The sequence below is a fragment of the Protopterus annectens genome, chromosome 9.part0, assembly GCF_019279795.1.
Source record: "Protopterus annectens isolate FY-2018-M chromosome 9.part0, PAN1.0, whole genome shotgun sequence".
Lineage (NCBI taxonomy): Eukaryota > Metazoa > Chordata > Ceratodontiformes > Protopteridae > Protopterus > Protopterus annectens.
Window position 1 is genome coordinate 1777579784 of NC_056743.1, and position 27736 is coordinate 1777607519.

Consider the following 27736-nt stretch of genomic DNA (forward strand, 5'->3'; position numbering starts at 1 on the left):
GGTGTGTACATTTTTTATATTTACTGTAGTGTGTATGTGTGTGTGTAAATATATATATATATATATATATATATATATATATATATATATATATATATATATATATAGATCTAGGACTTTTGATCGAAAGATCAAAAGTCCGAATCCATAACCACCGAACATACAATAACGAAAGCGCTTTCATCGAAAATGCACTTTCGTTAAAGTGTGTTCACAAAAAAAAAAACACTACATTAACGTTTTTGAGGGGGCTTTCCGCCTGCACCCCCATGTGGGGGGCTGTGCCCCCTACTTTAATATTCTCCCTCCAAGATCGCACTACAGTGGGGAAAAGGGAATTTTCCCTTATCCGCACTGTAGCACGACCCCCACAATAGGCATACGTAAGCAAAAGTGCTTCTTTGGTGAAAAGCACTTTTGCGTAAGCATGCTTACCTGAAATGGATTCGGACTTCTGATCTTTCAATCAAAAGTCCTAGATCCATATATATATATATATATATATATATATATATATATATATATATATATATAGATATAGATATAGATATATATATATATAAAATATACAAAATAGGCAGATAGATATAGAATATCCCCCTTGATCTTGTGTGTTGCATTATTCTCTAGGAAGTTGGCATTTAGTATCCGGACCTTTGTTTCAGTGGGATGGGTAAGACCAATCTCTAACCAAATGGAGTAGGTTAATTCGAGCACAAAAGGCTATACTTAAAATGGCAGACAAGGAAAGATAGCTTAGTACTTACCTATGAACCTGTTATGGCTGCTGCATGAAAGGCTCCTTTGTTCTGTATTAGAAATGGTATAGTGGAATACTTGAGCTGTGCAGCAGTATTTTAAACAAATGATAGTTGGACTTTAACATAGGCCTCAAATATACTTATTAAACAGTGCTTTTGCTGGAAAATGTTTAGTTCTTGGAGAATCCTATTTTAGAGCTGTATTTTTAACTTTGAAATAAGGGATGCAGACATACCTCTCAACTCTCCAGATATTTGCATAAAGCCCACATGTGTATCTCATGTTTAGTCTGTTCCTCATAAAATCTGTGGTTTTCTATCAAGTCATTGGGGATTGATATCACTAAATGGCAAACATTTGAGTTTCAGACTTGATATCCTTCAGGAAATGCATGCTGACACAAAACCTGTTATTGTAGCAGCTAAGTTTATAAAAGCAGTAATAAAAATATGTCCCTATTTTGGACCTTTGTCGTACCATTCTCTAGCTTTGTCCAGATTTCTTGTACTGAGAGGTTGAGAGGTATGCTTGCAGCGTGTAAAAAATACCATTTCTCAGATTTTTTTGAAATGTGGCTTACAGAATGTAGAAGACTGATCTCGTTGGACATTTAGTTTAATGTTTTACTTCATAAAATAAACCGTTTCCATTCTAATACTGATAATGTTAATAATGGTGAATTTTTTTTATACTGTGTCAGTTTAGTTTGTAGGAAATATGTCTTACACTTTGTTTTTTCTTTCTGCAGTACTTGAAGGAGGCATCTGGTGTGGGCTATGTGCTTAGTGGTGCGGGAAACTTCATGGAATACTCCGTTGACCACATTCATGATGTGCCCAAAGGCTCCCTGAAGTTTTACTATGCTGACCCTCGCTCTCTGGGGGGCTTTGCCCATGTGGTAGTCAATAAAAAGCAAATGATTGTCACATTTATTGAAGCCAATGGCAGATCTTTATACCAGACAGTTCTACCAAGACGTTCCATGATGTAGCTACTAAATTCTGAACTTAGGCAGTGTCTCTCTATCATTAGAGTCTAGCCTGATATCTTTAATTTTTTTTCCATAGCGTAGATGTCTAGGAAAAAAGAAAACCAAGAGAGGGGACAGAAAAGGCTAGCTTATATTTTAAACATGTATATGGTGTGTTACCTAGGTAGAAATCACAAATACCTACAAACACCAGACTGGACGGCAAACTATGAGAAGTGATATAAAAACAAACCCAGATGTATCTGTGACTGACCATAAACTACTACATTTTGGTAATATTTTTATAATCTTTTCTTTTTGGGTACATGTTCCTTGCCCAAGTGATTGTTGAAACTTGCTTTTTAAATTCTGTGAATTTTGTCACTTGCATCTGATGTCAGTTTTCATGTATTCCACAATTTGTGTTCGGATCTGACACTCTGATCCAACCCGGACATTATTCCAGCTCATGGAGACGAACAAACTCTTGAGTTCCTTTCCTATCCATAATGCACCAAGCCTAACTCTCCTTAGATCTCGTTTGCCGCTTTTGCGGCAAGATGTAGTTGACAACTGCTTTCAAGCATTGGTGTTAAACCTAAGTCTTTTTTTCTTAACAATTTTTTACAAATTTCTCCGTACTATCTAAACCTTTAATAATGTTAATAATAATAATAATAATAATTAAATGTCTTGTCCCTGTCGGTGTCATTTTCTTCTTTTACTCCTTATTGCTGTAAAAACACTTGAGTGTACTCTTCCTGCCATTGTTAGTAGGTCCTTTCCAAACCTTATATATTTCTGTGTCTTCAGGGAATTATTTCTCATTTCTGACAGAAAAAAAAATATTTGCTGGCCATTTTTCTCTCTGCCCTTTATCAGAGTTCTTGGCTGTTGTCTAGTTATATGTTTACTGAATTGACAGATATGTCAGAAAAAGGTTTAAAGAAATGTATGAACTGTGGGCACAAAATGTCCTTTACTGATGCCCACCCCATGTTTACTGTTTGGGGCTGAACATTTGGATAAAGATTACGATATTTGTAGTGGGTTTAACCTTCGAGCTCTCACCGAGAGGCAAAATAAGTTGATTTTCAAAAAAGCCTTTTACCAACCACTTTTTCTCAGGCCATCGCTGGAGTTCAATCTCCTAAATCTAAGTTCAAAGACCTGTCAAAAAGGTGCAGATTTTCTGACTTACTCCTTCTACTTCATCTGAGCCAAAGAAAAAGAAATCCAAATCGGATCCGACATCACCTGTAATCAGGCCATCTTTGGATCCAACAAAGATTCTGGCAGTTCGTTCCATTCCGAGGAATGTACCAAGTACCAGAAGTTTTTGCCCAGGACAGTTTATTCACCCTCAGTAGACCCAATACTATCAACGGAGCCCTCCCCTTTTCTTGAGCAGCACTCTAGGCCCCCATCTGTCATCGCATTACTCCAGAAGTATTAGAGGCTGATGTTCAAAGGATGGTGAGGAAACTGGTCACAGAGTAATTTCAGAAGGAAGTCTTCACAGTTCCTACCCCTTTGGGTCAGGGACATCATCCAGTGATGACTACCGCTCTGACCCAAGCTGTGGGATTGGAGTCCTCAGATCCAAGTGTTCCAGGCCCTTCTGAGTCAGATCCAAAGAGAGTTTTCTCTTCGGATCCGACAGTTACTCTGAGCATTTTGGTTCTGATGTCTTTGGAACCAGAATGCTGTTTTAGCCAAAGCTTCCAGGTCAGATCCAAGGGGATAGTCAACTCCAAAGTTTGTGGAGCAGACTCTTCCTGTCAGAGCTTTGACGTCGGACAGCTCGGCTCTGGCTTCCACCTCAGGCAGATAGCTCTCAGAGCGGAAGGAGCTTGCATGCCAAAAATTCTCTCTGGAACAGTCAGCTTTCAAGGTTGTGAAGCGGGTTTTCTCTGCTCCAGCAGGTCAAGCAGGTCCCCCCCCCCTCAGATCCATTTTTGACATCTCCGCTGTATTTGTCCCATGATCCTCAGTATTCTGCGCCACCTGGACAGCCAACCCAAAGCTTCCAGACCACCCAGCCAGGTATTGTTATCTCCTCTGATATTTCTCTGGATCATCCCACTGAAGAAGTCCCTAGGAAGATGAAGTGCAAGAGGAGGCACTTGGACTTCCCCCAGAAGTCTGTCACCTTGGACACAGACTTTGGTGAGGAAGGGTCTTCCAAATCACCACCTGATGATGTCTCGTTTGGAGACATCCTTGAGGACCTAAAACAGAAGCGTAGTTGGTCTGCCCAAAATCTGTATTTCTGGAAGCATTCAGGCCTGGCCCGTCTACCTCCTGGGTCACTCCACCCGCCTATGAACTCCTTGATTTGGTTACTAGGTGGGTGTGGAAGGCACCTGATGTGATTGAGCCAATCCCCAAGAGAATGGATAGGATTCTGGCTCCACCAGTAGAGAGAGAGCATTGGAGTAAGGAAGTTCCGGTTGATGCCATGGTGGTGGCGGTAGTACATAAAAGGAACTCATGGAACAGAGTTCCACTGTCCACAGCCTTAGTAGAGATTCTAAGGCTCTTGACAGATTTGGGAAGAGAGTGTGTGCATCTGATCGCTGAACTATTGGGCACAGTTCACGAGCTTGCAAAGGGACTTAATTAAGGAACTTTCAAACTCCTTTTCAGGGACCACTTCTGCAGACTCTCAAACTTCTGTGGTTGCACAGCTGGCTACCCTTCAGTCTATTGCAAATTCGTCCATGCTCATCTTGCATGTGGCAGAAGGCACCTCAAGGGCTGCAGGTTCAGGCATTTCCATCAAAAGGTATGCCTGGATGGGTCTGTGTGATTTTGCAGAGCCCCTCAAGTCCTTATTCATCAATGTTCCTTTTGACTGCACTTCTTTGTTTTGGCCTCACAGTGAGGGACACACTCTCCAGGTGTGAGAAAGACTGAAAGACCCTACTTCCCGTGGTCATACATTTTTCGACCTCTCGAAGGACCTTTTCCAGGAATCGGTGGGGAGGTCAAAAGATGCAGGTCAAGACGTCCCAAGGTCCTTTCCAGGACACAGGTGGAGATGGTTCCCCCAGACATAGAGGGGGAGCTATAATGGAAGGTGATGCCCCCATGGTAGAGGAGGCCCACAAAACCAGAAGTCTAGAGATTTCTTTTCTGACAGACCCTTTCAGCATTCCTGAATGGAGGCCCAATTGCCTGCATCTGGAGGCAGTTGGGTGTCACTTATCCCTGCAACTAGCCTGGTTAAACATAAACGACACTTGGGTGCAGAGGATCATTTCCAGAGCTTATACTATTCACTTTTCCCTCCTGTTACCCAGGAATATCCCCAATGTTCCACCCAATCAAAGAGAAACACCAGAACTGGAAATATAAAAGTTACTAGAAAGAGTCATCCAAGATGTCCCTCCAGACCAAATAGAATCCGGATATTACTCGAGATTCTTTTTAGTGCCAAAGAAAACCGGGGACTGGAGATCAATTTTAAATCTCAGTGTGTCAAACAAATCTGTTTGACACACCAAGTTCCAGATGGCCATGGTTGTCTGTTCTGCCATTCCTGAGCAAGGACAACTGGATGTGCTCAGTAGACCTTCAGGATGCATACCATCACATAAAAATGAACAGACATTGTAGCAGGTATGGCCCCCAGGGTGTTCCAAGTGTGTGGCAGTGGTGTCAGCTCTGTAGGGATTCTGCAGGTTTCCATACCTGGACGACTGACTCGTTACTGCCCTGACTAGGCATCAACTGGTACAAGCCTGAGACTGTGTGTTGCAGACTTGTTCAGTTCTTGGAATAACTATCAGTCATAACAAATCACAATTACAACCTACCCAGTCACTGGAGTTCATAGGAGCAACAGTTCAACACAGTCTCTATGGTAGCATCACTTCCCTTTTGAGAGTACAAACTTTATGAAGTCAGGTCAAGAAAATAAATTGCAGTACCAAAATTTCAGCGATGTTGAGTCTACAGGCCACGTGCTCAATGTCAGTGGCAATAGTCTTAGCTCCTTTAGCAAGATATCACATAAGAATTCTGCAATGGATGTTACAGACACAACAGTCAATTCTGTCTGTCAACCTTTGTTGAAGATAAAAATAACTCAGGCATGCAAACACAGTCTTTCCTGGTGGATGCAGTCACAACTGCCATTGTTAGGCCGCCCTGTCATTCTCCATCAGCTCAATGCCACATTGACCACAGATACTTCCCAGATTGGGGGGGGCATTTTCTGGGGAACCAAGGTGCTTGGTCCCCTGAGAAGGCCAACTTGTGTATCAGTGTTCTGGAAATGAGAAATGAGTGCTTTTGGCATTGCAAGCATTCCAAAACTCTTTCCTTCTCTGAATGATTACGATCCAAATGGACAACATGTCAGTGGTTTGGTACATAAACAAGGAGGAACCAGATCTTGCCCCCAGTGTCAAGAAGCCCTAAGGGGTATGACAATAGGCAAGTTCTTCCAACCACTTTCTAACTGCAGCTCATATTCTGGGGAAGTTCTGCATGATAACAGACAGTCAGAGCAGGTCTATATTACTACCTCACAAGTGGTCCTTCAGACATGATTTTCCATCAGTGTTGCCAGCCGTGCAACAGTCTGTTTACATCTCCTCTAAACAACAAGTGCAGGAACTTCTTTATCCTAATCCCCTCTCTGGGGGGAGTCACTGCTGGATGCTCTCCACCATATTTGGTCCCCTGGTCTCCTATACACTTATCCCCCGACTATTTTAATTCCCAAATTTCTACAGAAAGCAACCAGGTTGCCTCATTGCACCTTACTGGCCTCGACAAATTTGGTTCGCCTTCCTTTGGCCTCTTCTGTTGTACCCACCTTGCATTCTGGATCTGACTCCAGACCCTCTGTCTCACTTGACAGGCATAATTCACCCAGACATGACAAACCTCAAGCTAACTGCATGATTTCTCCAATTCCATTGATAGCCAGGAAACCTGTGCTGTCTTTTCCTATCCGTTCCATTCTGTTGTCATCCCATAAGCCCTCTACGAGAAAACTTTACAGAAGCAAATGGAGAAGATTTGTTTGTTGGGCAGAGCAGAATCAAGTAGAACCTTTCTCAGCTCCGATACATTCTGTTATTGAAATTTTGGCAATTTTATTTAATGAGGGAGCTAGTTCATCCACCGTCAAAGTCCAACTTGCAGTTATGTCGCATTTCCATATGGGGTTTCAGAATTCCTCCCTAGCATCCTCTAAACTGTGCAAGGCATTTCTGAAGGGTACTCTTCTACTCCGTCCTCCTTTCAGAGATACTATACCACCATGAGATTTGGTACTGCAAGCCATAACACAGTCCCCCTTTGACCCTGCAGCTAAGTCTTATCTAAAATTCTTAACCTGTAAGACTATCTTTGTAGTTATGGTTACATCAGCTAGAAGAATTTCAGAACTTCAAGCATCATCTTCTAAGCCCCCTTATTTAATTTTCCAGGACAGGGTTACTGTACGTACCAGTGCTTCCTTCGTACCTAAGGTGTTGTCAGAATCCAACATTAACCTACCAGTATTATTCCCAAGTTTCGCAAATGGAAGAAAGTATATGTTGCACTTGCTGGATGTTCATAGGCAGTTGCATTTCTACCTGCATAGAACAAAACAAATTAGAAAGAGACCAGCTTTTTATTTCCTTTACGCATCACAAGATGGGTGAATCAGTCACACAGGTAACTATTGCCAGATGGTTCACAGATTGTAACTAATTTGTTTACACTAAATTGAATCTCCCCTTCCAGAAACATTAAAGGCTCGTTCAACCAGATCTATGGCTACTTCCACTGTATTCCAATCAAGAACATCCATGGATAACATTTGTGTGGTTGCTACTTGGTCAAATCCTCATACCTTAATCACTCATTACAAATTGGATCTGGTCTCGAGGGGAAGAGGGTCCTTTGGCTCAACTGTATTCAGAAATATCCTTCGTTAGAGTTCACCAAGGAAATTAGGTAGTTGGGGACTCTGTCCCATAAATTGAGGAATGAATGAAAATTGACATCAGATAAAGAATGTACTTAGCATAATGTTCCATCTGTGTTGTCCATTTTCATTTTTATTATCTTTCTCTCAAGATGTATATATTATCTGAGGGGAGTTGGGCTTGGTGCATTGTGGGTAGGAAAAGATTGGTGCATTGTGGGTAGGAAAAGAGATGGAGAGTTTTTGTTGCCACGAACTGGAATAATGGCAGTGTCAGATCCGAACCTATATGTTGAAGAATGAAAATGGACAACACAGATGGAATGTTGTGATAAGTACATAACTTTTTCTTTCTTTGATTGATGGTTCCATTGCATTCTGGGGGCAGACAAGTCCACGTTAGGGTCACTGTGTGCAAAACTTTAGAAAGGAACTGTCATGCCAGCGTTAACCAATACAAGTACTTAACTGGAGATTATTGTTAAATTTGTAAATGTGTAAAGTAAAATAATGCTTTCTTAATTTATTCTCATCGGCACTTACTTTAGAATATCTGGAACTCTAACTCTGGGATGATCAAACTTTGTAGTGGGTTTTGCTGTCACAGGTACAAGACCATTCACTGGCTGTCTAAATTTATTGCATACATTTTGTGCTTTGGAACTTTTTTGCTATATGTAAATGGCTATGTAACATTTGGCAAAAATCAGATACCAGTTCTCAAATCCCATACCCACTTTTATTTGAAATGTGCACAGCCCTTACCAGAAGGAATTAAGTAGTAGGACTTCTACTGTCTCCAGTGTGTGGTGGTCAGTATTTCATATGGACCCCTATTATCATGGTAAACAGCTACCTAATTTTCAGATAAGGGAAACCATTTGGCAGTGCTGTTAAACATTGTTTGGAACATGCCTAGCTACCTCTGGATGAAATAGAACCTGTCATACTCTGCCTTCCTACAGAAGTACAGAGTCTAGGTTTTTATTTTTACTTCATTTATCATTTTGATATTTGTGGAGACTTATTTGCAAGAAATTCATACTTAAACAAGTATGTAGTCTGCATTTCCACCTTTCAGTGTGAACATGTTTCTTGTATAATCACAAAGAACAAACAATGACAATGTTTTAACTGTTATAATGTGCTGAATGTATTTACTTCTTAGGTGTTATCAGTATGATTGTTTGTTTTTAATTAGTCTGGCTTGCATGTTTAGTTTTGCTGAGTATGCACTCTTTCCAAGTTTTGCACTTTTTCTAAATGTTGCATACTTTTAAAATAAAATTTAAAAAAAGTTTCAAATAAAACCTTTAAAGATGAGCAACCCACATTTGTGATTGATTTCAGATGGATTTTTTATTTTTGCAAAGCTACATATATACGCACAAAGTGCAATAACTGTTAAACTGCATTTTCCTTATAGGTATTTTAATTTGAATGTACACCTCCCCTTGATGCTTCTGTCATTTTTTTAATGTAAGTCTCTAATATCAAACTATTTTCTTTGACATCTTTTCTGATTTGGGAGCATACATAAATATGGCTTCTGGCTACTGGATGCATGGATATGTAAGTGTATAAAACTGACCTTAACTTGAGAGACAAGGAAAGTCATTGTTAAGCTGCACCACAAGTGTCTTTAATTTCCAGTGATTTTTGTTTCTCTTATAAAATGTAGATGCATCTTTCTCCTGGTGTCTTTGTATCCATTAGTGTAGTGTTCAGTGACCGAGTCAAGTGTCAGGGTTCTTTACTACAATATAATAAGTCAGATAACTGACTTTGTAAAGATTTTGCAAAGTACTGGGTTATTGTAGCAGACATGATGTGCAAGTCTCTGACCGAATAAGAACTATTGAGCATGAGCGACTCTTTAAATGGGCAGTACAGTAGACCTCAGATTGGAGCAGTGAGGGCCATAGAAACTGACCCACCCACCCAAATCTACTTAGTACTTCTCCTTGCTGTCTTTGCCTTTCCATATGTTAAATGTTCCATTCCCATATTTGACCAGGGCACCAATGAATTTCCCTAATAGTTTCCTGTAGGTGATGTCAGAGGGCTGCAACAGGAAGAAAGGCAGCCTTATAAGCACTTGGAGGAGTGAAATCAGTGATGGGACAGGGTCCAACATACTTGTGGATTTTACAAATGTGGAAAAGGATTTTCCGCAGTTTGAGGTCATGGTGCTACAAAGATGTCTGGAAAATGAGGATCTACAGTGACTAATAACTGTTGTAGACTAGTAGATAATGATGTGCTTCCATGTACAGATGAGGTTGAGCATTGCATAACTGATGATATAAGTAGTGATGCAGGATTTTCCATTTTGGATATAGGCAAAACAGTAATGGCATGCACCTGAGGACAGTGAGTGGTATAAAGAAGGATATGACATTTTGTGTTCAGCTGCTGAGAGGTAAGGTAAATGTAACTGGTACTATGGAATCTTATGTTGTTATCACTGCAGACAAGCATATATAATGGTAACCATAGGGCAAGGAAAATCCTCCTTAAGCTGCACCACCAGTGATTTTTGGCCTCCTCTAGATGAGTGACTCCTGAAACAATGAGACTAAATGATTAAAAAACAAACTTGCATATTACAAGTCCAACATGGCCCTTTCTTGGAATATTCCCTTTTCTCCAGGGTATGGTGATTACAGACTTAGCATATATTTTTTTTTTGGGGGGGGGGGGGGCTTGTCCCCTACATTGTGGAGATGGAGTTTAAAAGAGAAGAGCAATCTTAAATTCGCTCTCTTCCTAGGTTTTTGGACTTTTTTTTCCCCGACTTGCCAGCCTTCGTGTTTCGAGTACTGACTTTTCAATAGCGAGCCTATATAACAGAAATGAGGACACTATTAAAGAAATAAGGCATCCTGTGGCTCACATCTTTTCAAAAAAGGGTGGTTGTGTAGAATGATAAATGTGTGTGGGTTATCATGCCACTAGGTTTTGCAGTAGAGTATATGGGAAAGTATATATGTGAATGTGTTTATTCACATAGGTATGGAGACTTTCTTTGAAGTGACATTTGCATAGTTTGCTTTAGCAAAAGAAATTTACAGTTTGATACCCTGGAAATACTATCCCTTTAAGGACAATTTTCTAATGTTAAAGAAAAAGCTCTATATGTAATTCAGAACATATGATATGGCATATCCTAAACAATTTACGACAGCCACCAAAGTGCACTTTAAAAGTCACTGGTCCTGCCACTGCACTCTCCCTCCTTAAACATCCCCTATTTCCCATACCTTAATCTACTTTCTGCCCTTAACTCACTCATCTCACTAGCTCTCTCTAATCTTCCTTGACTACTTTTTCTACTGTCTTCGAAAACCTATTAAGGAAATCGCCTCAGAGAAACTTTCTGTTGTAATTGTTTTGCCTTCATGCAACTACATTATGATAAATCTGGGTTTTTGTAACCACTTGCCCCAAAAACTATATTCATCTTAATGACATATTTCTTTTTATACATCTTGAAAGAGCTTTGCTATACTCCTGATTATTGACACTGTATAACATTGTTGATTTAACAGAATCCAGACAGCATTAAAGTACTGCTTAACACTAGGAGCCTGAACAAAAAAAAAAAATCCACACCCTGCAGGCCCTACACCAGACTTCAGATACAGCTCTTGAGCTCCTCCCTCTACCCATAATGCCTTACTCCATCCCTATTGCCTTAGATCTCATTTGCCATGAACAAACGCAGATTCCACTCTTGAGTGATTTAGTGTTTATATTGTGAGTTACTCGATTTTTTTTCGTATATATTTTTTTTCTTTTTCCTTTTTCTAGTCTTTTGACCTCCCTCTAGTTTTTTGCTGGTAGTTAGGAAAATCTTCCCCTTTTCTATACTCATTTTTTTTTATAGTAATTATTATTATCATTGCTGGTAATTTATTTTTATTTTTTCTTGTAACTGTCCTTTTAGAGAGATGTTGTTTCCCTTTTTCCTATTGTTCTTAGTCTCTGCCCTCTTTTTGTTTTTTTTCTTCTTCCTGTAACCATGTTGGACAAACCAATGGGTTTTAAACAATGCACTTCTTGTGGGCATAAGATCCCAAACTCATATGCTCGCAAGGAGTGTGTTCATTGCCTTGGAGACGGGCATTTGGATATGCCTACATTCAATCCTAGAGCCCTGGCAGATAAAAGGAATAAATTAATTTTAAGGGGTCTTCTTCCCTCTCTACAGTGAACTTTCACTTAACCGGCACCCATGGGGATTGGTAGATGCCGGATAACTGTAGATGTTCTTCATGTTTAACTGTTGCAGTCATCACCTGTGGGGTTATCTCTGCTGTGGTAGCCCTTGGCCGGCCTGAATTCCAAGGTCAGTGTTTTTCTGCATCGGCTGCTGTCGCTTGCTGACTGATGTCAGAGTGTCAGTGCTGTAAAGCAAGGCAGCCAACGCCATTACATCAGTCTTTCTTGCCTTGGAGCCCATAGCAGAAGCAGTTTGCAAGTGTGCCAGTCGATCGCTACCAGAGTTCGAATTATAGCTTAAAACGTCTAAAGCTAAGTAGCCCGTTGGAGATCCTTTTTTCCGGCACTAACCGATGTCTGAAAAAGTTAACAATTGTCTCACCTGTAGAAAGCAGATCCCACACCGAGACTTCCATTCACACTGCATCACTTGTTAAGGCCCAGACCACAGCGTCCCCTGTTGCCCGTTTTGTGCCCTCTTTAACGCGAGAACCATTCATCATAGAGCTCTTATTGTAGACAGGTATTTTTGCCTTCAGTCTTCGCATTCCAAAACGGCATCCATCAGCCAACAAACCGTAGACATACCTAAAAAACGTAGAGATAAAGATAGGACCACACAAGGCTAAGCCTTCTGATGACACTACTGCTAAGCAAGGTCATCAGTTCTCCAGGATTCAATGAGGAGCTTTTGCAGCCCCTGATTCCCAATACGATATCTGTGCAGGCCTCTACTGAGACCCTTTCGGAGTCAGATATGCCGCAAAAATCTACTTTGTCTTCCAAGCCTTTGGTTGTCTCTGCCTCGGTTGGGTCCAGAGCTGCGACGCAGGCACCAGCTTCCAAGGAGGCCTTTCACGTGATTCTAGACAAAAAAAGTCTTCTCATCCAAATACCGTTTCTCTCAGACCAATGGATACTCTTAGGCCTAGAAGCAAAGGCCACTCCTAAAAAAAACTACCTCTAGCCACCATCTTACTCCTGCTCCACCACCCCAAGCCCAAATGCTTAAAATGGCGGAGGATCCTATCTCCCTTATCTGGGGTAGTCAGGCCACAACTTCTAAAAGGAAAAGACACCCTTCTCCTGAAATAATGACAGAACAGGATTCTGAGGAATCTGATTATTCAGATTTTGAAGAGGAACAACCTCTGACTGCTTATGAGGATTTAGATGCAGAGGACTCTATCCCTTCTGCCTCCCCACCAGAACCTTTCCTTTGAGGAAACCCTTCACACTCTCAAGGAACATTTCCACTGGGAATCTCAGCACTTCCCCAGTCCAAAAGAAGACGAAGAGTTTCTAGATCTGCCCCAGCACAGACCCCTAGCCATCCCCCTATCTTAGAAGTGGTGGATGATGTTTTCCATGAATCCAGCTTAGCCCCTGATGCCCCCCTACCTGCTCCCAGTAAACCTGACCAGGTATTAGAGTACTGGATTCTCACAAATTCCTATACAGAAATCCTGCTGCAGGCCCCGGAGGTCATTACAAAGGGACTTAAAGGAGCTAAGGGTAGTTCTGCTAAGAATCCTATTCCTTCTGACAAAGATTCCAGAGCTCTGGATAGATGGGATAAAAAAGTATACGCCTCTGCAGCTTTAGCTATCAGAGCACTCAGCTGTCAGTTCCATATGTTATAATATCAACAACACACTTTGGAACTATTAAAGGAAAAGATTTCAACCTTTGCTGACTGTGCCAATTTGAAGGAGCTAGCAGATTTACACCACTCCACTTGTCACATGGCCAAATACTCATTACACTGTGGATGTGATACCCTAGAATCCTCAAACAGGGCAGCAGTGTCAGGATCTGTCATTAGGAGACATGCATGGTTGAAGGAACAACCTCTCCCTGATCATGTCAAGTCTAAATTAATTGATGCACCCTTGGATAAGGACCACTTGTTTGGAGCTTCCCTATCCCAGGGACAACAGAGAACCAAACAGTGGACCACCTCTACCCCAAAAGCAGGGAGTTCTAAGCCATCCTTCTATGGCAAAAACTCTCAATTTCTCCCTCTCTCCCCTCTGCCCTCCTTTCAGTCACCAAAAGCTAGGAGGAAGGCTTTCAGTAACAAAAGGACCAATGGGTCTTAAAGATCATTTTTCAGGGATACAAATTCTCTTTCAGTAAACTCTCAATTCCAAGAGACTACCCAGACTTGCTTACAAATCAGTGGGCAGAGGCATTGAAACAAGTCCACACTCTCCTATCCCAGGGGGGAGTGTAACCTCTTCCCCCAGATCAAACAGGCAAAGGCTTTTATTCTATACTATTCCTTCTTCCCAGAAAAGAGGGCACTTGGCGCCCCATCCTGGGTCTGTGCATTCTGAGCACCTCCCTGGTGGTCCCCAAATTCAAAATACTAAGTTTGCAGCAGCTGCTGCCTATGCTGACAAAAAATGCCTGGTTAGTGACCTTAGACCTAAAGGATGCCTACCGCCACATGCCCATAAGGGAATCCTGCAGGAAATTCCTGCGCTTCAAAGCAGACTCACAACACTTTCAGTTCTCTGTGCTACCCTTTGGCTTATCTACCACTCCCAAGGTATTCACCAAATGCTTAGCCCCAGCCATAGCATTTTGCAAACAGAGAAACACACAGATTTACCCTTATCTGGATGACTGCCTTATTCAGGCAGAGTGCAAAGAAAAGTTGCTGCAGGACCTCCTCTTTGTCAAAACCCACCTAACTTCGTTAGGGTTCAACATCAATGAGAAGAAATCAAAGCAAACACCCTCCAGGAAGATTATTTTCTTGGGAGCACTGCTGGACACAGCATCTCAAATGGCCTTCCTATCCCAGAAAAGCAGAGCTTCCTGCCTGTCTACTTTTCCCAGCTGTCTTCCAGAAATCACCTCACTGCAAGGAAGTTCCTGCAAGCCTTGGGGTACATGGCATCTTGCATCCTTCTAATTCCTCTGGCCAGGCTTCACATGAGAAAACTTCAGTGGTATCTAAAGAACCTTTGATGTCAGCACTCTCAACCTCTAGAGACCTCCCCTGTATAAGGACAGAGTTTCTCTGGTGGACAGGGGCCTGTGCCAAGAACAAGGGTCTACCGTTCGCCCTACCAGGCAGACCATTACCACTGACGCCTCAGACATTGCTTGGGGCTCTCACCTACAAGGCAGGTACACCCAAGGTCTTTGGGGTTCCCAGCACCTTCCCTTACACATCAACCAGAAGGAAATGATGGCAGTGCAAAAGGCTCTGACATCCTTCAAACACCATCTCAAGTTAGGGGTTCTCCTTATCAAAACGGACAACACCACAGTAATGTGGTACATCAACAAACAGTGAGGGACTCCATCTTGCCCTCTGTGCAGGCTAGCCATGAACCTCTAGCTGGCAGCCTCTTCCATGGGACTACACCTAATAGCCCAATACCTTCCAGATATCAACAACACCCTGGCAGACCACCTAAGCAGGAACTTACTGGATCCCCACGAATGGCAGCTCCACAAAAAAAATCTTTCTACAGATCACTCAGGAGTGGGGGACTCCAGAGGTGGATCTCTTTGCTTCGCATCTCAACCATCAGCTGAAAAAATTGTGTACCAGGGAGTATCACCACCTAGTGTGGAAGGTGGATGCCTTGACCTTCCCCTGGAACACCCTCTTTGTGTACTCATTCCCTCCTCTGCCTCTTATTCCCAAGGTACTGATCAGAATAAGGGAGGCGAGACCAAAGGCCATCCTCATTTCTCCAGACTGGCCCAGACAACATTGGTACCACTTACTGCCCAGCCTGATACTACTGCCTCCCAGGCAACTTCCCCTGATCCCAGACCTTCTGACTCAGGTGGAGGGGTGGGGAATGCTGCACCAAGACTTGCAGACTCTGAAAATTATCACCATGGCTAATACTCTAAAGGCAAACAAGGGGCCCCAGTTGAGCAAATGGGTCCTAGATATTATCGCAGAGGCCAGAAGGCACAGCACCTGAAAATCTTACGCTGGAAAAATGGAAAAGATTCTGCTCCTGGAGCCAGTCCAGAGGGGCAATACCTCTCTGCCTTCCATCCCTCTTATCCTGGACTACCGAGCAGCGCTACTTAATAGTGGCCTCTCCTTCTCTTCTATTAAAATCTATGCCTCAGCCATTTCAGCTCATTTTGACACAGATCAGCCCCTGTTCTCCCATCCTTTGATCAAACAATTCCTCAGAGGGGCTTCTAATATCAAACCTTCCAGAAGGCCACCCATGCCAGTCTGGGACCCGAGTTATGTTTTGGAAAAACTAACCTTAACCACTCTCTGAACCTGCTGCTTCAGGAGAACTAAAATTCCTCTCCTAGCTATCACCTCAGCTAGAAGGGTTTCAGAACTTCAGGCACTGATGGCTATTGAGCCCTTCAGCATTTTCCATGCAGACAGGGTTTCCCAGAGGACTAACCCATCCTTTATGCCAAAGGTGATATGTAATGTGACTCTCAACCAGGCCATACATCTTACCCACCTTCTTTTTTAACTCTCAAAGCAAAGCGGAAAGAATTTTGCACTCACTATATATGCACAGACAGCTCGGATAATATATGGGCTGTACTAAACCCTTCAGGAAAACAGACCACAGCATTTCTCAGAGGAGTTCCCACCAGGGACATCCTGGAAGCTGCCACCTGGACTTCTGTCCATACCTTTACCAAGCATTACCACCTACCTCTATTTTCTAAGGCTAGGGCAAGAGTTTGCCTCTGCAGGGCTTGCTGACCCAGGCCTAGGTCTCTTACTTATCCTACCATCCCTCTCCTCAGCTTCAGGAATACTCCCACAGGTGATGAACTGCAACAGTGAAACATGAAGAACCTATTACAGTTGTGTACACCTACCATAAATGTAGATCTTAGAGTGTATTCACTGTTGCATTCCTGGTTTCCCTCCCTCCTTCCCCCTTATATCTTCTTTCTTTAGGGAGACATAAGCTTCTCTAGGTGGCTTTTAGCCACCAGGATCTCTTTACCATATTACTTGGGCTTCTGACTGGTTAGGGCAAGAAAAACTGATGTAATGGCATCGGCTGCCTTGCTTTATAGCACTGACGACGGTCAGCAAGTGACAGCAGCCGACGCAGAAAAACATTGACTCTGTATTTGGGCCGGCTGAGGGCTACCACTGCAGGGATAACCCCATAGGTGATGAGTACAACTGTGAATACACTCTAACATCTACATTTATGGTAAGTATACACAACTGTACTTTTCTGGTTGCTTGAGAGTTGCTATTAAAATAGGCCTGACTAATGCTGTACCCTATACTATTTGTTTGGTTTGACATGTTCTTGGGGAGAGAGGGAATATATTTCTGTCTTCCTTTTAAAAACTCTAAAAGCATAAGGTATGTTTCTGGGGCAGAAAGTGCAACACATGAAAATTCTGCTGTATTTCTTCAATTTTTTTTTTCTGGTTGCTTGAGAGTTTTGGTTGCTTGAGTTCTGGTTACCTGAGAACTTGCTCTATATTCATCTGGACTCAAACCCCTTCAAAACCTAGTAGATCTGCTCTTTTGGAGCACAACAAATGCTCTCCATCAAAGTCCTCCATGCCTTCCTGGGAGCCACCTTCAAAGTCCAGGAAAATATCAGATCCGAACTTGTCTGATACAAAGACCTGACATTCATATCCAAACCCTTTGGATCCCAAGGCTTTGACTCCTACTGTCATTACAATAAGTCCAACAGCCACCCCCCAGATCCTAAGTCATTGGATCTTAGGCTGAGCATGTCTTTAAAAGTACAGCTCCAGAATATGCCTTGAAGCCAATTTCACCCACCTTGTGTGGGCAGCTTCTTCAAACTCCAGAGAAGCATTTCAGGACCCATCCACCACTTCCTCTAGGTCCTCTAGAAGCTTGTGAGAAGCAGATGTGGATAGAATGATGAGACATTTCCTCAGAGCTCAGATCCAGATGGGGTCTTAAAAACTCCGTCCCATATCAGATCCATGAATATGCCTGCTTACATCAAAGACCATCCAATCTCCTCCAATTCATCCTAGGATTTTGGAGTCCCAGGATCTGAGATCCCCAAGAGGTTCACTGTCTGATCCAAGGAAGGTTGCTTCATTCACTCCGACTGTTTCCTTAACTGGTTCTGCTCCAATACCCTTGGATCAGAATTGGTCTTGGAGGCAAAGTGTTAGCATTGGATCCAAGGGAGTAGGGTCGGCTCCAATTTTGTCAGATATGCCCCTTCCTCTGGGAGCCTTGGCCCTGGACAGTTCAGATCACATTCCACCCCCAAGGCTTGGGTCCAGGGGTGGCCTGGATCTACGTTCTTCTAGAGTTTTAGCTTTGAGAGTGAGGGTCGAGGCTTCTCCTGGTCTTTTGGCTTTTAAGGTGATGGAAAAGGCTTTTTTCTCCAAAGAGAACCATCTTCTCATATTTTGGATCCTATCCCCTTTCTCTCATCTGTTCCAAGGTCTCAGTCCACCAGGCCTAGTCCACAGGGACAGTCAGTTCCAGTGGAGGAACTTCCCTTCTGATCTGACACCTCTTCAGAACATCCCACTAAGGAGGTGCACCAGAAGAGAACTTGCAGAAGGAGGCACATAGACTTTCCCCATGGAGTCCATTACAGGGGATACTGACTTTGATGAAGCAGAGGGATCCCCCTGGTCACCACTGGATGACATCTCCTTTGCAGATATTTTAGAAATCCTGAAACAGAAGGATGGTTGGTCATCCCAAAATGCCTCACTGGAACAGTCTGTGTTCTTGGAAGCTTTTGGTTCTGGCCCATTTACATCTTGAATGCCTCCCCCAACTGATGAACCTATTGGTTTCTTGTTCTGCATGGAAGGAGATGGATACAGCTGAGCGCATCCCCAAACATCCCAACATGTTTTTAGCCCTGCCTACAAACAGACCCTACTGGGGCAAAAGAGTCCCAGGTGATGCTATAGTGGTGGCAGCAGCCACCAAGAAAGAGCTAGCAGAATAGAGCTCCTCTGTCCATCTGCCTAAAAGAGAGTCTAGAACATTGGACAGATTTGAAAAGCATTTGCCTTGCTACCTTTGCCCTGAGGTCACTGAACTATGTGACGCATTTTACTAGACTTCAGAGAGATTTACTAAGGAACTTCCAAATACTCGAGTCCATGTTTGTTGAAGATTTCAAAAGAAAACCCTGTCAACTGGCCACTCTTTTGTCTATATCAAACACTTCCATGAGGTTAATCCCTCATACAGCTGAAGGTAACTCATAAGCAGTCAGTTCGGGCATCACCATAAGGAGACATGCCTGGATGCAGACATGAGACTTTGCAGAACCTTTTAAGACATCATTTATTAACACCCCATTTGATAGCACTTCCTTGTTTGGGCCATCAGTAAAGGGTATGCTTATCCACAGAGAAAAAGATGTAGAGACCCTGTCTGATGTAGAGATCAAGTTTTCTACACCTTGGAGAACCTTCTTTAGGAACCAGAGAGGTGGTAAGAAAATGTGGTTCTGTAAGTCTCGGGAACGTTTCAGGATTCATGTGTGGATAATTCCTCCAGAGGCAGAAGAGGAAATTTTAATGGAAGACATAGTCCTAGAGGCAGAGGAGTCCCAAAGAACCAGGGCTTTACAGATTCTTTTTCAGACAGGCCCTTACAATGCTCCTGAAGTCCTCCCTGACTGTCCAACTCTGTAAGCAGTCGGGGGGGGGTCGCGTCTTTTTGCACCTAGATGCTTGGGTAAGTATAACATGAGATTTGTGTACTAAGAATAATATCTGGAGGTGATTACTTACCATATTCCCTACTTCCTCATCACCAAAGGAAGAAACTTCCTGACTTTTCCACCCAAGCAGAGGAAGGCTGCAGCACAAGAAATTCAAAAGTTGCTAGAAGAGTCATCCAGAAGGTCCTTCCAGACCACATAGGATTCAGAACTTATTCACACTTCTTTTTATTGCCAAAGAAGACAGAGAACCTCAGACCCATTTTGGATCTAAGCAGTTTGAACCAGTATGTAAAGAAAGTGAAGTTCTGAATGGTCACAGTTCAGTCCATCCTACCTTTTCTGCACAAGGATGATTGGATGTGTTTTATAAATTTTTAGGATGAGTACTATCACATCAAAATAGACAGATGATCCAGAAGATATCTTCATTTTCAGCTGGGAGCTAGTCATTACCAATTCAGAGCTTTGCCCTTTGGACTCACCACAGCCCCCAGGGTGTTTACCAAATGCATGGCAGCAGTGGCAGCTCACTTGAAGCTGAAGGAATTCCAGATGTTCCCATATCTGGATGACTGGATCTTCACCACCCATTTCAAGCATCTGTTTCTGCAGGCCAGGGACTATTTGCTCCAGATTGCAAAACTTTGGGAATTTTGATAAGTCTTGCCAAGTCAAAACTTACACTAGATTAGAGCCTGGAGTTCATCTGTTCAGTTTTGGATACGACACCACAGGTGGCACCTTTGCCTCTTCACTGTGTTATATCTATCAGAAACCAGGTTCAGGCTATCTTTGCCCACCCATCCTCACTGGCCAGGTTGGTACTTCAAACACTAGGGTCAGTGATAGCAGCAATAGTTCTTCCTGTAGCATGCTTCTTTATGTGGGTTCACCAATAGCCTCTAGCTGTGTCCATTTAGTATCACCTCCTCTCATCAAATAACGCTCACTTAATTTTCAAGTAACACATTCATTAGTGGATACAGCCTGACCACCTTTGTCTGGACAGACCCTTTGTTCTACTGAACCTAGTAGCCACAGTGACCACGGGCACTTCTCAATCGGGGTGGGGGGGCATTTCTTGGGAAGAATGATTCAAGGCATGTGCCCCCCCCCAAAAGATCAAGTTGCATGCATATCAATGTCCTAGAGATGAGAGCAGTCCTATTTGCATTGCAGGCATTTCAAGATACTCACCCCTTGGGGACTGTTGCCATTCAGACCAACAACATGTCAGTAGTTTGGTACATCAACAAGCATGGAGGAACTGTCTTATCTCCTTTGCAGAGAGGCCATGAGGGTTTGGGAATGTGCGATCTCATCAGACTGCTTTCTAATAGTGGTTCACATTCTGGGGAAGATGACGTGCTTGCAGACAAACTAAGCAGATCCATTCTGATGCCCCATGAGTGATCTCTCAACCAGTTAGTAGCGGAGATGATTTCCAGCATTGGAGCCAACCTTGATGTGACCTGTTTGCCACTCCCCTCAGCAAGAAGTGCAGCTAGTACTTCACTCTTATCTTCCCCTTAGGGAAGTCACCAAGAGATGCTTTGCACGCTTGGCCTCAGGACTCCTTTAAGCTTATCCTCCTTTACCCTTAATTCCCAAATTTCTACAGAAAGCAAATTGGCTAAAGAGCTAGGTAATCCTCATTGCCCATTCTGGCCTTGGCAAGTATGGTTCCCCGTTCTACTCTCTCACCTTCATTATCCTCCATGGATATTGGAGCTTACTCAGGATCTCCTCTTACTCGTCAGGGATTCAGCACATCAACATTCAGGCCCTCAAGCTTAACCACATGGTTTCCTCACTTCCAGGAATAGTTAGCACAGGCTTTTTTCATCTGTACATGACATTATTTTGGCTTTTAAAAAGATTCTACCAAAACAGTTTACTACAGCAAATGGAACAGGTTCTCCATTCAGGCATCAGGTAAGGGAAATGGCCCTTTTTCTGCTCCAATTTCTGTTCATTTTTTGACATCCATTTTTAAAGAAGGAGCAAGTTTCTCTACAATTTAGCTTCAGTTGGCAGCAATTTCTAATTTTCACACAGGGAACAATCTTTTTGTTGGCTTCCTCTAGACTGTGTAAAGCCTTTATGAAAGGTATTTTTCTTCTAAGACCTCTTTTTAAGGACCCATCACTGCTCATGGAATCTAACAGCTGTACTTCAGGGTTTAACATGGAAACCTTTTGAACCATCAGACTGTTCTGATCTAAAATTTCTATCATGGAAGACTGTTTTCTTAGTAGCTATAACTTTGGCAGAAAGAATTTCTGAATTCCAGGCTGTTTCGTCTAATATTCCTTACATTATACTGTCTTTTCCCTACTTAAAATTACTTTTTACCATGACCCCATCAAATAAACATATCATCTTAAACATACTACTCTTAACCACCACATTGGCCTGTCTTAGCATACCTTACTTACTCACCTGCTTTGAATATCTTTCGCTCCCTGAACAAAACCATTACATCCATCAAACACTAACACCCTCTTTCATCTTCTCCCTTAATCACAGCAACAGAACCTGTAAGTCCAACTATATGCTACCAAAATTTCACAGAGCAACCCACATTACCTATTTCTCTTCCAAAAAGACTCTTAACCACTATAAACTCCTTAAATCTCTACAACACCCCCTCCTAGACGGTGATATTCATCCAAACCCTGGCCCCAATAATAACTATACCAATAACCCAATCAATTTAACATTACCTACAGTCTCAACACTAACAAAACCATGCAACTCCCTCTTCATAGGTCACCTTAACATTAGAAGTGTTAACAATAAAATTTCCCATCTACATGCTCTCCTTGATGTACATTCATTTGACATACTATGTGTTACTGAAACTTGGCTTAAACCATCTACTCTAGACCAGGAAATTACCCCTCCGGGCTATAGCATCCTTAGAAATGACCGTAAAACCAAAAAAGGTGGAGGTATAGCCATTCTCTATAAATCTAACCTCCAAATTTCCCCCATTAATGTGCTTCCATCATTTGCCACAAATTCTGAAATCCTGACTGCCAAACTCCAAATTAACAATTCCAAATCTATTTATCCACTCTGTATGTATCTACCCCCAGGTAATAATACCAGTACTCTCAAGAATCTACTCAATTACCTCTCAATTACCTCTCTACCCTACTACCCCAGGAGACCATTGTACTTGGTGACTTTAACATAGACTGGTCCACTTGCAGTTCTATGAATCCTACCAATCACATAAACCTCTTTGGTTTCACACAATTAATAACTCCTACAAGAATCACATAAACCTCTTTGGTTTCACACAATTAATAACTCCTACAAGAATCCACAAACCTAGCAATAAGGAAACTACTCTGGATTGGATCCTTATTAATAGCCACCCTGAAACTTATACTCCAGGAACCCTTCCAGATGACATTAGTGACCACATGCTTACCTACATTATTAGACAAAAAGTCCATCTTCCAACCACTCATAACATCAAAACCTTCTGCTCAAAAAAATTCTTTAATCCAGACAGCTTCCTAACTGAGTTGCAAGCATGTGACTGGTCACCACTAACCCATCTTGAACTTGATGAATCCGTTACTTACTTTAATACTAACTTTCTTCAAATACTTGACTGCCATGCACCTTTTCGCACTACTAGAATAAAAACAAAATCTGACCCATGGCTCACAAAACAAACCAGGCAGAAGATATTCCTTAGAAATAAAATCTGGGAAAAATGGAGAGCTACCAAATGCCCAACAAACCACCTTCACTATAAACAGCTAAGAAATGCCACCAAGAAGGATATTCTTAGAGATAAAAATGATTTCTACCTTCAACTACAACAAACCAGCCAACAAACTCCTCAAAAGTTTTGGTCTGGAATAAACAAACTTCTTCAGCCAGGCAACACCACTACTCCAGACCCAACTGGTTTCAACCATAATAACTCCACCCAGATCCCTGATGCCTTTAATAACTACTTTACTGAAGCCATTCTAACCATGGCTAATTCTTTACCTCCTTTCACCACTTCCCAATACCTGCAATAGTTCACTACCTACCTTTCAGATACAACCTGTATCTACATCCCTCATCTGTAAGCTACTTCAAAAACTGAAACTTTGCACCCCTTCTGCTGACAGTCTCCCATCTGAATTCCTACAAATAGCCGCAAAAGCCATAGCATATCCCATCTCCATCATTATCAACAGATCTATCTCAGAAGGCAAAATCCCTGCTCTATGGAAGATATCCCATATCATCCCACTACACAAAGGTGGTCCTTCTACTGAGCTTTCAAACTATCGCCCTATTGCCTTACTCTCCCCTTTAGCTAAGATCATGGAAAAGTGTGTTCACAAAAAATTACTTAACCACTTACTACAAAATAACCTACTTGCAAACTGCCAACATGGCTTTAGACCATTCCATAGCACATCGACTGCCCTCTTATCCTTTACAGACTCCATAACTAAAAATCGTAACAATAACTCATTTTCCTCTGCTCGATTTATTGACCTGTCAAAAGCCTTCAATATGGTTAACCATAACTTACTACTAGACAAACTAAATGCCCATTCTCTCAACCCTCAAGCTATACAATGGTTTAGGTCATATCAGGAAAATAGACAGCAAGCAGTACTTTGGCAGAACAATTTGTCTTTGTTGCTACCAGTCAATATTGGAGTACCCCAGGGCTCTATCCTAAGTCCCCTTCTCTTTTCTTTATTTATTAACAATCTACACAATAACATACCTCAAGCCACATGTATTCAATATGCCAACGACTCCACCTTAATCTGTACCACCAAGAATATAGCCACTCTCCACTCCCTTACCCAAACTGTTTTTCAAAATGTTGAAAACTGTTTATGCAACACTGCCTCCTCCTAAATCCTAAAAAAAACTAAATTACTGCTTTTCACCCCTACTCACAAATCACCTATTCCATTCTTCTCTATAACCTCTAACAATGGTACCAACATTACCCCAAATACCACAACCTGCCTACTAGGTGTAACAATTGATAATCGTCTCAGCTGTGATGAACACATCAACTCCACTATAAAGTCTGTTAACAAAAACTTGGTACCCTCTATAGAATCAAAGCCTTCCTTACCCCTTCTGCAAAGAAAACTATTGCCCAAACCCACCTCATTTCTACCCTTTTCTACGCCTGTGTTATATATACTAACCTTTCCAAAAATAACCTCTCAAAACTCTCCACCTGTTATAATAGCATAGCTAGATACATCACAAGCTCCCCCTTTAAAACTCACCACTGCCTTAACCTCAGACAACTAGGATGGCTAGAATTGAAAAACCATATACTCTGTCAACAATTACTTATTACTCAAAAGATCCTGCACCACCCTAACAACACACCTATCCTCATTAATCTAATTACACCCTATACAAATCTATCCACACTCCACTCTGCTAATAAGCTTCTAGTTTCCTCAAATAAAGCTAATAACAAAGCTGGGGATTCACTCTTCGCAAACACTGCAGGAAAAAATCTGGAACCAGCTTCCCTCAGATTTATCTACCCTTGCTTCTACTTCTCTTTTTAAAAAACATCTTAAAGAACATCTAAAAACTCATTGGCTTTGTCCATGCACTAATCCAGACTGAGATTTGTCTTTACTCTTTTACTTACCCCTTTCCCTACTTCTTTAACCTAAGTCCCCAAAACAAGTTACTTCTCTTTCTTTGAATGATGAGAATAACACTTGTGCTCTCTTCCCTACCTGAGACTTGCTCATACCTTCTACTGTGTGCTGTATAATTAGTAGAATTTCTACTAAACCTGCTATAATTCAAAATGTATTATTATTACTCCTTTTAGACTAATTCTACTCTGTACTGTAGTCATGTATGTTTCTATAAATTAACTGTTGTAGTTCAAAAATGTATCATTATTACTCCTTTTATGACTAAGATTATACTGTAATGTAATCCTTTATAATGTTAAGTTGTCGATCTCGCCTTCATTCTTGCTGGATGGGTTTGGAGCTGATCCTCGGCTCCGACTCGGCATTTGCTAAGCTCGAGAGTCACTTTTACCAGCTCGAGGCAGCCCCATATCCCATGATGCAAGGCGGTAAATAACCAGATCTCATTTGCCGCTTCGCTGATGAGGTACTCCTTTTGCCAGCTCTTGGTAAGTAATTTGTCATACAAATTTTAGTCACCCCATTCCTAATTTTCTCTCGTATATTAGTTTATATTAGTTTATTTGACACTTTTAGATAGTTGTAGGGTCTCTAGCTCTAGTTTACTTTTTCCCTAGTTGTTTTTATTTAGTCGGGCCTTCAATTCCCTCCCATCCCTTCCTGTCAGGGTGTGTGTGTGGGTTTATTTTTCCCCAGTTTAAATTAAATTTCTGAATCTGGGACTGTGTGAGTAGTGTGTTGTGTGTGTGCTCACTATGTCCAAAGAACAGAGGGTCTCAGGCTTCAAGAAGTGTGACTCGTGCTGTCAGAAGATGTCTCTGACAGACGGTCACACTTCTTGTATCTATTGCCTGGGACCTCTCCACCTGCAGGACTCCTGTGCTATTTGTCACTCTTTCAGCCAGAGAGTCCTGCAGGAAAGGAGAAATAAATTAATTTTAAGAGGACTACTTAAACCGGAGGACTCCCCGGCCAAGTCTGCTTTGGGCAAGCCCTCTAAGACCTCCAAGGCCCAGGCTTCTGCTTCTAAGCCTTCGGCCCTGGCTCCGACTCCTTTGAGTCGAGATCGCTCGCTGGAGCCGATCTTATTTTGTCTAAATCTTCGGCACCGATGGCTATCGGTGCCGATACTTTTAACTGCCACATTGGTGTCTGCTCCGACCGGCTTCGACCACCATGTGTCTAAGGCTTCGTTATCGGCGCCGGCCGGCACCGATACCATTGATGTTCTTCATCTCACATTGCTGCAGTCCTAACACTTGGGTAGTCCGCTGTCCCTCGGTCGGCCCGAATATCAGAGTATAAGGCTGACGTCGGTCAAGGCGCATTTGACTGACATCAGAACGTCAGGGTACAAATGCGCATGACCGACGTCATATCCTCAGTCTTTTTGCCGCATGGTCCGATGCAGAAGCAGTGTTGCAAGTGCCGTTCTGAAATTTTTCGGAGTTTCAGACCGAAGTCAGAGTTGGTTAAGTACCGGGAATATTTTGGTTTTTCTTGCCTCAGTGGTTTACCGGATGTCAGAAAAAGTGAATAACTGTATTTCTTGTGGGAAACAGATACCGCATAGGGATTACCATAATTTGTGTATACCTTGTTTGAGACCTGAGCACGACGTTGTTGGGTGTCGCTTGTGCTAGGTTCAATAAACACTATAAAGCGAAGGTTGGATTGTGCCAGGTTGGTCTTTGGGAAGCGTGCAATTACAATATGCCGCCGGATGCTCGGCGCGGCGGCTCAAAGAAGCGCAAGGACAAGGCAGTTAAACCTAGGTTAGAGTAGTCGTCCAACCGGACGCCGGTTCTTTAGAGGCATCAGTGGAACCGGTGGTTCCACGGAGGCCTCTGGAGTCCCAGGGAGAAACTTTGATTTTACAGGATGTGGCCTCCCAGGAGGCAGGTCAGGCTGTAGGCTTCTCAGATAACTGTACTCCCTCCCTTCCTAAGGTGTCTAGGCCCTCTTTCTGCTTCCAAGGCTTCTCCTAGAGGCAGGTCTAGTTTAGCTTCTGTGGGTGTCACTCCTAGTACTTCAGGTTCTGTGCCCAAGAAGCACATGCTTAAAATGGCAGAAGATTTAATTACTTTAATTAGAGGCTCTATGCCCCTCCTGATAAGAGGCCTAGGATGGAACCAGTGTTGGGGATTATGAGCAGGCTTCGATGTGTCTGAGTCTTCGCTGAAGACTTGCAGGAGTATTCTCATTATTCTGATTCTGATGTGGATGATTCTACTCCTTCTGCTTCTCCTCCTGAGGATTTTTCTTTTCAGAGACCCTTCACTCCATGAGAGCATTTTAAATGGGAAGGCCAGGACTTCTCTGATTCCAGGAAAAGGCTTAGGAATTTTGTTTTACCCCAGCATAGGCCTTTGGCTATACCTCCTGTTCTGAATGTGGTGGAAGATGTGTTTGCAGAGGCTTCTCTTAATCCTGATTCTTTGCCTCCTGCTCCTGTTAAACCAGATAGGTATTACAGGGTGCCTGAAGCTCATAAGTA

The 27736-nt window shown here is 42.5% G+C and overlaps 1 protein-coding gene across 1 annotated transcript in view; it reads left to right on the plus strand.

Annotated features, from left to right (window-relative positions):
• ACP5 (acid phosphatase 5, tartrate resistant) overlaps positions 1-8991 on the plus strand; it is a 442332-nt gene extending 433341 nt beyond the window's left edge. The window contains exon 5 of the mRNA XM_044084644.1: positions 1511-8991. Coding sequence (XP_043940579.1) covers positions 1511-1753 — 243 coding nt within the window. The 3' untranslated portion in view covers positions 1754-8991. The remainder of the gene's footprint in view (positions 1-1510) is intronic.
• Positions 8992-27736: the final 18745 nt, after the last annotated feature.